Source organism: Phyllostomus discolor, chromosome 2, assembly GCF_004126475.2.
Source record: "Phyllostomus discolor isolate MPI-MPIP mPhyDis1 chromosome 2, mPhyDis1.pri.v3, whole genome shotgun sequence".
In the NCBI taxonomy this organism is placed as follows: Eukaryota; Metazoa; Chordata; class Mammalia; order Chiroptera; family Phyllostomidae; genus Phyllostomus; species Phyllostomus discolor.
The window spans coordinates 89,006,661-89,018,690 of NC_040904.2; the positions used below are offsets into that span (position 1 = coordinate 89,006,661).

The window sequence follows — 12,030 nt, forward strand, 5'->3', positions numbered from 1 at the left end:
TTCCTCGGGTACTCTGTATTCCCTATGTTTCCTCTTTAGCAAATGCTGTTTGCATTGTTTGGAAATGCTTTTTCTCTCTTTGTATCAGCTTAATTGGAATTCAGTCACAAAAGTTCAGCCATCACTTTTTCAAGGAAGATTTCCCTGTCCTCTCAGATAAAAGTCAAATTCTCTGTTATAAGTACTCATGCTACTAAGTCATAAAAACTATCACAATTACAGTTTACATTTATCTGTAATTGCTGAACTGTCTGTCTCTATGTAAGTTCAATGGGGCAGGGATTGGTTATATAAACACTAAGTGAATATTCAAATATCTTCTGATATTTAAATATCTTGTGAATATTCAAACATCTTGTGATAAATATCTTGTGATATGTATCTTGTATGTGTATATATATTACACCAAGTATATATGTATATATACACATATCTATATATACACACATATGCATATACATATATATACATCTATAGATACACATACATCTATACATATACATTTATATATACATACACACATATATCTATATACACACACATATATTACACCAAGTATATCTATCTATATATCTATATATACATATGCACACATATTTATATACACACATGTACATACATATATACATATATGTGTGCCTATACACATACATATATGTGTATGTATACATATATACATATACACATGCACACTAAGTAAATCATGTCATATTCCAATACCTGGGCACACTTCAATCTCTTAAATCATTTGTGTGTTTTTGCAGCATGTGATCTACCCATAAAATATGCCAATAAATTGCTAATCTTTTTTTTTAATTTCTTTAAAGATTTTATTTATTTATTTTTAGAGAGGGAAGGGAGAGAGAAAGAGAGAGAGAGACAGAGAGAGAGACAGAGAGAGAGAGAGAAACATCAATGTGTGGTTGCTGGGGCCGTGGCCTGCAACTCAGGCATGTGCCCTGACTGGGAATCGAACCTGCGACACTTTGGTTCGCAGCCCACGCTCAATCCACTGAGCTATGCCAGCCAGGGCAAATCACAAATCTTGAAATCATACAATCAGCATAAGTCACAGTTAAAGGATAAAACTAATTTTATACAGGGTATTACTAACATACAGTATTTTGGACATTGCAAAAGTTGAATAAATATCTGCTGAGTATATGAATTCATATGTATATGATATATAATCCAAAGTAAATTCTGATGACTATAGACAGATTCAGCTTGGCTTCTATGGTCTTAAAAAAGATTTAGGTCCAAAACTTCAGAGGTACAGGGAACTGGACTTTAAATATTTTAAGAGAATGAGTTAACCCAAAACAGAATGAGAAAAGTCTGCTTTAGGAGGTAATGAGTCTCCATCACTGAAGATTTTCAAGAAAAGTCTACACACCATTTGCCAACAACATTACATAAGAATGTGAGATATTTCTTTAATAAATTCTTCAGAACAATGCCTAACCTACAATGTCTCCCACAATGCATAACATTGTTTCTTACACAGTGCAGTTTAGTAGATATTTGCTGACTGAATCAGTTTATTACTTTCAGAACCGATGGCAATTCGTTTTAATATTTCTTATGGTGGCCCAATATCTACCCTTGAAGGGTAAATTTAATTTTGGAAACAGGAATAAAGCATTAGAAGTCAAGTTTGATGAATAAGGCAGATAAATTAGGGAATAAATTTTGGCTTATACAAGATTTAAAGTGGTAGTGAGCTAATAATGTCTGATCGTTTAGCACTGAATCTGGCATGGAGTAAATAGTCAGTTGTGGGTACTATTATATTATAACTGAATTGGAGGGTTCATTTTCAAAAATGGTTTAAACAAAGGTAACATTTTAAGAGTGAAAGTACAGTGACTCAAGAGAAACAAACTCATCTGGATATGTGGACAGTCTCAGGTGGTACATTTGTTGATATCAGTCTCAACACTGAGTTGTATTAATGAAATGATATTTCATTTTTTCCAGGACCCTGACTACAAGGGGTAAATACCTACTATACAATTTGGCTAAGCATTTTTGCTATAAAGCATGTGAAAGCAAAATCCTCAAGTTTACAGGTTTATCCTATATGAATATGTCTCTCTTAAATACAGTTGGTTGAGCTCTCCATACATTACCCTGATGTGTTGACATTAACAATCTGACTTTTCCTCCAAAAGAGAGAACTCAGAAGAAAAAAATAAGAAATTGGGACCTTGTCCAGGAAACTCAGGTTACAATGTGTGCTTTAGTTAGAATGCTTTAAAAATATGAAAATGAAGCAAAACCCTTACCAAATGCTACTTGCAGAATAGATCGATTACTACACATTTGGTGAATAAGAAAAGAAAAGAAAAGAAAAGAAAAGAAAAGAAAAAAGAAAAGAAAAGAAAAGAAAAGAAAAGGAAAGGAAAGGAAAGGAAAGGAAAGGAAAAGAAAAGAAAAGAAAAGAAAAGAAAAGAAAAGAAAAGAAAAGAAAAGAAAAGAAAAGAAAAGAAAAGAAAAGAAAAGAAAAGAAAAGAAAAGAAAAGAAAAGAAAAAACACCTGGGATCTCTCAGATAGTCTGACGTTTTCTGGCAGGGCTGCTGGATGTCTCTGCCGTGGCTTCACTTTCTTCCGTGTACACTTCACCATTTTCGTCTCTGAAACGTACTCCACATCCGAGTCTGCCCCTTCGGTGTTTCTCTTCCAGCCTCTGTGGCTGACAGAAAGCTCCAAGGATGCAAAAGACTCATACTTCAAGTCGTTACCTGAAGGCCTGATTTTCTGAGTTTTTGTGTTTTCCTTAAACAACAAAGGACATGTTTGTATTTTTTGTTAGTCAACTTATTTATAATTAATCACAATTTCCCTTAAAACCTCATAACATTAGGTAATATTTATTACTAATAAAAACCTTGAAAGCAGAAGCTTAGAAACAGACTTCAGCAAATGTGTACCACTGTGATGGCTCATTCAGAATCTGACTCAGCAAATCGAATTTTGAGGATGCAGAAGGCCCCAAAATGAGAACAGTGTGCTTCCTGATTTCTTCCCAACAGGGATTTACTTGCCTTTGGCTCCCTGGTGCATGTTACAATAATTAAACATTCTCCATTTTCTAAAGAAAGTTTCAAGATTGCACATCCTCGCCAATAATTATTGAAGGGGTCCCTTTTAGTTTAGATGTTCTGCATAGTGGAGGCTGAATAGTACAAGAGCACCTGACGGTTTGTTGAAGCAAGATAGATCAGACGCCTTGGGACCAAGTTCAGGGCGCACTTATCTAAACGTTAGCTGGGGCCTATCAATCCCATCATCTGCCTGTTAAAAAATGTGAATAACTAAAATCATAATAGAGTTTTCTAAACTTTTGTGTGTTTGATATAACTGGAAGCTTTATCTAAATATTTAAAAATATTCCCTCTACTCTTTGAATTTTATATAATAACAGACATTTAAGGAATATAATGTAACATGACCTTTAGCAAATATAACAATGTAGGAATTACACATACAACATATGTCTAGGTAAACATATATCCACAGACAGAATCAATCAATCTCTTTCTCCACATCGCTCACAGAGATCTCTCTCTATATGATTAAATATATAACTATATATCTTATATATTCATAGAAAATATTGGAAAAATATGTTAAAATATTTTAAATGATCATAGCCCAGGAAGTAAGACAATAGGTGATTTACATTTTCTTATTTATATTTTATTTCCTGAGATTTCCCTAATAAACATGCATCACTCTAATAAGAGAAAAATTATGATAGTTTAAAAAATTCCTTAGTGCTTCACTTTCTGAACCTCATACACTGTGACAACATTTGGCCCTTGATAAGTCTTATCCTTCATATGAGAAACAGCACACCAATGGCTCATTCTACATTAATTACTCACCTTTGATGCTGAAGTTTGGCAGATGGGAGTGAACTCAGCAATCCTGCTTATTGGTATAAACTGAGGCTATGGGAAATGTCATTAGACAAATGTGAGTAAAATAACTTTCAATTGGCATATTACAATAATTCAACATTCTTCATTTTTAAAAAAGTTTCAAGATTGCATATTCTCACCAATAATTATTTAAGGGGTTCCTTTCAGTTTAGAGGTTCTGAGTAGTGGACTACAAGCAGTCTTGACGGTTTGTTGAAGCATGATAAATCAGATGTCTTAGGAGCAAGTACAGGAGCCATTTATCTAACACCATCTCCACAGGCCTCAACTCCCTTTCCTGGAGACCCATTTGTTCCCTACTTTCAGGTCCCAGAATCTGAAATGAACTCTGATCTCCAGCAGTAGCTGTTTACTTCCGAGCAATAGGCCTGAGCTTTACTTTTGATGGTCGGGTGGCCTTCATTGGGTCCCTACTCACTGGATGCTGCCTTATCCCCATCATTCAGCAGCTGCCTTGTACTCAGAGACACAGCCAGAGAGAGAGGAAACATTTGCTCTCCCTGAAAAAGAAGAACCTTTTAAGTCAAATCTGATGTGATCATTGTTACCCTAAAATGATGAGACGTTAATGAAATACAGAGAGAAGATAAGGAACAATGCAGGCTCTGCACCCCAGGTCCAGGTTCACTCCCCATGGGTTGAAACCCTGGTTAGGGGTCCACTTGCACCTGCTTTTCAGTGCACCCATTACCTTTCCCTGTACCACTGTGGTACCCAGCTCAGTCCAGATTCTCTAGGACACAATGTTTACCTTGCTCTTGTTAAGTACCCTGTCCCCCAAACTGGAGTCCTGACTCCGATTAAGGGTTTGATGTATCTGTTCTCCTGCTGAAATTTTTTCAGATGTGTATGGCCTGCATAGATTTTGAAATGGTGCTGTTTGCTCTACGCTCAGATCCAAATGCCCCTCTGTGCAACTTATAAACTGCAGGTTTCTTCAAGACAACCCTTCCAAAACTGAATTCATTATTTTCCTCTGTACCTGCCCTCACCCCCAACCAGTACTTCCTAGTGCATTCCCTCTTTCGACTAATGGCATCACCAATTTGCAGCCATCCAAGCTAGATTACTGGCTCATCATCACTACCAATCCTTTCCACCTAATTAGCACTCAAGCCTTGTGAATTTCTCCACTTAAATATCTTTTTAATTCAAATCTTTGTACTACACTCAAATAACCACATTTTTAAAGGCTTTTATCATCTCTTGATTGAACTATTTTCTATAATTTCATTTTTTTTTTTGCTTCTAGTTCAGAGATTTCTCTAGACCTGTCACAACCACTTTCTACACAATACTATTCCCTTCATTAAAATAAGGAGGAGGAGGAAGGGTAGGGACTGTTGGCATTTTCAAAATTAAATGCATCTAGTTAGAATCACCTGGTAAGTCTTTTTGAAAAGCTACTAATGCCAAGTCCTTACACCCTAGAATTCTAGTTTAATTGTGTGAAGAGGGAGTCTGGCATCGGTATTTTTTAGAGCTCTCCAAGTGATTCTAAAATGTAGTCAGGATGAAGAACCACCAGCCTAGAAGACAGTGCCTCATTTCTGCAGCACCTAGCACATGGAATGGCTCATACAGATATTCAAGTTTGTTAAATGGAACCAAACAGCCCCTAGCATAACATACAAGCAGCTTTCAAATGGTTGCAGCTAACCTTTCTAAATTCCCCTTCTGAGCCATTTCCAGTGCCTCTCAGGCCCCCGGTTGCCCTCACAGGCTCAATGCCCAATCCCTATTTTCCAGGTTCACTTTTCATGTTCTTAGGCCTTTGTACAATCCATTTCCTCTGCCTGTAATAACTTTCCAATCTTCTCCATTTGTTAAATTTCACTCATCCTTCAAAGTCTAGTTCAAATCTTACACATTCTGAATACATCCCCCAATCTCCCAAAGGAGAATTAATTGCTTTATCTTCTATGCCCCTACATTATAATTTCTTTTTAGATGTTAATATAGATAACACAGGGTCCAGCACAAATAACGACCCCTTTCTTATTATAAAATATTTTATTAGAAAATCATAAGCGTGTAACTCTGTAACATAACAATATCACACTCAAGCACACCATATGACCTTCTAGGTGAAATGTTCAAATTAAAACTATAAATTATTACACCTATATTATTTCCCTAATGACCACACTCAAGCAGGTGTTACTTCTGCTGGACCCTGGATATTCACAAAGAACAACATATATTTTTAAAAGTCTATACTTTAAGTCTCCTTACTATTCCATTCTCCATCTACCCAGCTCATATTCCCCAAGTAACAAGTAACCACTGTTTCTACTTTTCTGCTTATCTTTCCAGAGATTTGTTTGTATATTGTATACAAGCATATGTAAATAAATTTTCCCCACTTTTTTGAGATAGGGAAAATGGCAGTATATTATACACATAGTCTATATCCTGTTTTTTCACTTAAAGATATATTCTAGAGATATTTCTCCATTAGAACTGAAAAAGCTTCTCCATCCCCTTTTTCAGCTGCATTGTATTCTAAGGTATTGTTGTTTAAACAGACCTGTTGATAAACATTTAGGTTTTCTCAATATTTTACTATGCAAAATATATTGCAATGATTTGTAAAACAAGTAATTTTATAAATAGGTAATTTCATATTTGTGTGAGTACATTGGTGTACACAACTAATATCTAAAAGTGAAATTTCTGGATCAAAAGGTATATGCATTTGTGGTTCTGATAGACACTGCTCAATTGTCTCCACCAGGTTTTTGGTGGCCTAACACAGAGTCCTTCTTGTGAATATTTCAAGAGCGCCTAATAAAAATTTCTTTCTCTATTTTGAGAGTACAGTGTTTTGTATCTATAAATTACATATACATTAGTATTAATTGATAGGTATTCCTAAACTGAGAACAAATTAAAGTATCTCATTACTAGTATGATTGTCTCTTTTCCCATGTATCCTTTGTACGTTTTTCTTCATGGAACTCAACACTACATTAGCTAATATGAGAGACTGCTAACTGATACATCTTCATTGTGAACTAATGACTTCAGCCTAATTCAATGCTCCTCCCTGCACTAATCATTTCCCCTTGAATTTCAACTTGTCTGACTGTAGGATGGACCTCTATTTTATTTTTGTATACCTATCTGAATTCAACCCTTCTGAATAACTGTTTTAGATGTGTGCCTTGTATATAGTGCAGGCATGATCTTTGCTATGGGATACAACCTAAAATCTTTCATTCTTTTCTAAGGTAAGCTTAGGCCATTTGTATTTATTGATACTATATCTGCTTTTGGCACTAGTTGTCATATGGTTTAATTTTCTTTTTATAATTTATTTCAGGTTTTTAATGATGCAATTCATTTATTTTTGTTTTGTGTAGGCACTTCTGATATTACATAGGTTTTTTCCTATTGATTAACATCATAATGATAACTTTATATAATATTTTTATTCTTAGTTCTTTCCATTTTAGATAGTATCTATAAGTTCACTACTCTAATAGTGACAAAATTTATTTTCTCTTCTTTTGTTCTACTCTCTAACATTTTTCATAATATTATGTTTGTTTGTATTTGTATTAGTACCAAAAACTATGCTTAAATTGCTTAAATGATATATCTTCATCTTCTAGCACAGATGAGGCAAACAACTTACCTTTCACCTTGTGTTCTTGACTTCTTGTTTTTGTTAACTGAATCATTACTATATTTCTAGGACATTTACATTCAGTTTGGTACCTAATGTCACATGTTTTAGTCTTATTTCTATAGTTAAATACAGTCAATGCTTATTTCCAAATCTTTGTTGCAGAATTTTCAGGTATTTCTTGGCTGGCTCAAGTTTGGCTCCTAGGTTTTTCCTCAAAAGGAGTCATGAGAACAATATTTTTGAGAGATTTTTCCCCTATTTTCAAAACTATTTATTTGTAGATTTTTAATTTTACAATGGTATGGTGAACGTAAAATTATTGATTTATACTCCTTTCCTTGAGGATCTTACAGTTTACTTCACTGCCACCTGGAGGTGCCATTTTTATAGAGAATTTGAAGCCAATCTAAATTTTGTTCTCCCCTATGAGTGATTTGATCTTTATGCCTATTCACCAAAGGATTCTATCTTTTTCTTTACAGTTGAGTAACTTTATTAGAATATGCCTTATTGTTGACTATTCTGGGACAGTTTTCCCTACCATGTAGTGTGTACTGTTGCAAATATGTAGTTTCAGGGGTTTTTTTCTTGAAAACTTGAACATTTTCCCTTATTTCTATCTTTAAAAATGTGTTCTTCCCTTACTTTTTCTTTGGGTATTCCAATTCTGAACACATTGAATCTCCTTTCACTAGGTGTGTGTGGACAGCTTTAACTTCTCTCCCACAATCTGAGGGAAAAAATGTCCATCTTCTTATCCTAACTTAAACTCTCTACCTGAGTCCTAGTAATCCTTTATTCCTGTCTTTGCTGAAATTTTTCTGTGCCAATTAGTCCTCATCTCTGCTGTGAATTTTCTCCCACTTCACTGGCTCCTTTCTCTTGGTCCAGAAACACTGTCAAAGCTCTCCCAACCATAGCTTTACCTCAACCTCAATGACCTTCCTACCTTCAACCCTATCTTCTCTGACCCTTCAGTAAAAATTTACTAAAGTAGTTTATTAATCATGGCTCCCGTATCTTTACTATTCATTGAATCCTCACCCCACCTGGCTTACTCTATGAAACTTATCTTGCTTATGTGAGAAATGGCCTTTAAGTTATAAAAAACAATGGATCGAGATAATGAGAAGACAAGCAACAGACTGGGAGAAAATGTTTGCAAAAGAAGCATCTGATAAAAGACCAAAATGTTATACAAACTGTACAAAGAACTCTTAAAACTCAACAATAGAAAAATAAACAATTGCTTAAAAATGGGCCAAATCATATATGTACCCCTATGCTCACTGCAGCATTATTTACAGTAGCCAAGATATAGAAACAACACAACTGTCCTTCAATGAATGATTGGATAAAGAAGAGGCACAAATATACCATGGAATACTACTTAGTCATCAGAGATGAAATATTGCCATTCGCAACAACACAGATGATCTTGAGAGTATTATGCTAAATGAAATAAATCAGACAGAAAAGGACAAGAACTGCATGATTTCACTCATATGTGGCATATAAAACAAAAAGCACCAAAGAGCCAAACTTATACAGATAATGGAATGGTGGTGACCAGAAGGGAAGGGGGTAGACAAAGGCTAAAAGGAGTCAAATACTAGGTGACAGAAAGAAACTAGACTTCAGAGGGTGAACACAACTGAGGAGTCTCTGAAAAGAGGAAGGATGACCCCAGGCCATTGTGAGGCCAAGGTCATAGACAAACACCAGTTGGTTCTCTAGGACTGGATTGGAACCCTGGTGTGCTAAGAGACAACCCCACCTTTGGAATTAAGAATCAGAACAAGTCAGGTCCTACGTAACAGAGGACATTATGTCTAACAAGATAACAAGATAAGAAGAAGGGTTCAAGCTCAGAGGGGAAGGCTCGGTGGTGCTGGCATTCAGAAATGCAGGCTCAGAGGCACAGGGTTTCCTGAGAAGGGACCAGTGAGCAGCCTGGTTTGGAAGGAAGTCAAACACCTGTACCATAGCCTGAGCAGACTCAGGAAACAGGTCTTTAGATGTAGCCATGATACTAGGCAGGCCCTGACTGTCCCTGATTAGCATGCACGTTAATTGAGAACTGGTTCAGGTGCTTAAGGAATTTTTGTAGGGCAGAGATCAAATAAGCACATTTGCATTGAAACCCAAATCAGTATTCCCTCCATCAAACATCATGTCAGGCAATTCACCTGAACCTCTACTTTTTCTCCATCTCTGTGGATAGAATAGAAATGTCTGGTTAACATGTGCCAAGACTACTTGCCACTGTCAGAGCTACTTCTGCCCCTCTTGGAGTAAGAATGAGCTCCCTCTGGGCTCACATGAACCCTCAGTGGCAGCATTTGGTCACTTCTGTGAAACCCAGGAGTGAACAACAATGGATAGAATTGCTTGGTCCCAATCTCCAGGGCAGAATAGGCTGACTGATGAAGCCAGGAGCAAGGACTACCCTGGTCTCACCACAGCACACTGCCCCATACCAGACTGTTTGATGTCCAACTGCTGGTGCTGCCCCTGTTTGTTTAGTCAACTAAGGATGCTGTTCTGCCAGGTAATGTGACACCAACTCCTCAACAGAGTAAGAAAATAATCCAGAAGTTGAATAGCTTTTGTTTAACACCTCCTGTGCCCATCTGTGAGCCAGGAGTGGTGGTGGGAGGTACATGAAGAAAAGCACATGAGGCTCACCTTTAAGAAACTTCTATACTACTCTGTTACAAGCAATTCATTTAATGTCTCATTTGCTATTCTGTGAACACAGGGCCTACAAGTGTGAATATATTAGGCATTATCCCTTTTGGAAAAGCAATGCATCACCATAGAGAAATGAGATCTTTGTAGCAAGAGTAATAAACTAAAATATTTCAACTGCAGTGAGTATAATAGCCTCTTGTTAGACAAAGGTCTTTAGGTGCCATAAATTTTAGATTATGGAGTTTATGTAAGGACGCTGGAAAGTACTCTTGATGAATAAATATATTTTCTAAGACATCTGTCTGTGTAGTTATACAGATTTGAAATCTCAGCATCCCACACAAAAATGACACATTAAAAAGATTAAACTGTAAATGGGAAAATGTGTTCACATTCTTCATTACGAAGCTGTACTCAGACATGCCGTTTCAATTGGAAAACACAGCTAAATGCGCAGAATGTCTTCTCTGCTCCACATTTGCTGCCACAACAACCAATGTGGGACTTATCACATTAAATATTTCAATTTTTGTGTCCACGCAAGCACTACAAAAGAATAGAATGCTATTGCTGGAGCTCTTTTTCAACAGGCGTGGAATTTTACACAAGCTATTTATTTGATGTAAAGACTATGAATGAAACAAATAAAATCCAAATACAGTCTCTGTACTCCCATCCAAATGCAACACTCTATTTTGACCAAGTTAAGGACATTTGGGTTTCCAATAACATATGCAAAAGGTTTTAAGCATAACCTATGTAGAGCCAACCAATTCAATCAACGGAAAAATATTTATTTTTGTACCTACTTGTAAAGAAGTATGCATAAATCAAATGCCTTTGAGCCTTTGCTCTTTTTTGGTAAACACACATTACATAAAAGATCCAGGTCTAAGTGTTGTTGGGAATCCAAAGATAAAAAATGGTCCCTTCTTTCAAAAAACGTGCAGTCTAATATAGGAGACATTAGTATGACAGTATAATACCAGGGAGAAAGTAAAACATGCTTGAAGAGAGACATGCATCAAGGACAAAGGAAAATGAGAAAAGACTTCATAGGGGAATTGCATTTGTTTCCAACCTTGAAGGATGAGGGGAGAGGAGATACCACTTCAGACAAGAAGCAGGAAGGCAGGGCCCCAGAGGCAGAGCACACACCTGACGAACAGCAGCAGCTCCAGGGAGAGGCCTACAGGAGGGAAGATGCTAATGCCAGAAAAGTAACCAGTGTCAGGGAAGAGAGAGCCTGGACTTACTGTAGGAAATGAAGTAAATTGATCAGAAAAGATTAACCCAGAAAGATCTAGAGAGTATATAAGCAATACAATCCATCCGCACAAACATTGATTATAGAAACATACTACCCATCAATAATATGTAAGTACAAACGGGTAAGTGTAGAATGGGCTTCATTCAGAGAATGAAGTTATTGTCTGTCTTACAGAAAATGAGAGCATCATGTGGATTTAAAGTGATACAAAAAAACCCTGAATGAAATGTATTCTAAACTATATTTCTTGTGTATAATCATAACACATTCATCCTTGTCACACAATGGAAGGTAGAAAAGAATCTAAATCGTGAGCTAAAACTAAGAAAGGGAGGATGTCGAGGACCGAGTCCTCAACATCAGAGAAATTGATTTTATAACTCTACTTTATGGTTTTAAATTGTTGTCTGGGTTTACTGAAAAACAATAACAATTATCCACATGATATGCTAATTAGTAGCTGAGCAATTCAAGAAACACAGCG

At 36.2% G+C, this 12,030-nt stretch overlaps 1 protein-coding gene across 1 annotated transcript in view; it reads right to left on the reverse strand.

Moving 5' to 3' along the window:
- Positions 1–12,030, reverse strand: part of MORC1 (MORC family CW-type zinc finger 1) — a 157,987-nt gene that overhangs the window by 46,274 nt on the left and 99,683 nt on the right. Inside the window, 4 exon segments of the mRNA XM_028502395.2 lie at positions 2,107–2,127; positions 2,129–2,165; positions 2,538–2,779; positions 3,892–3,957. Of these exon segments, the coding sequence (XP_028358196.1) occupies positions 2,107–2,127; positions 2,129–2,165; positions 2,538–2,779; positions 3,892–3,957 (366 nt within the window).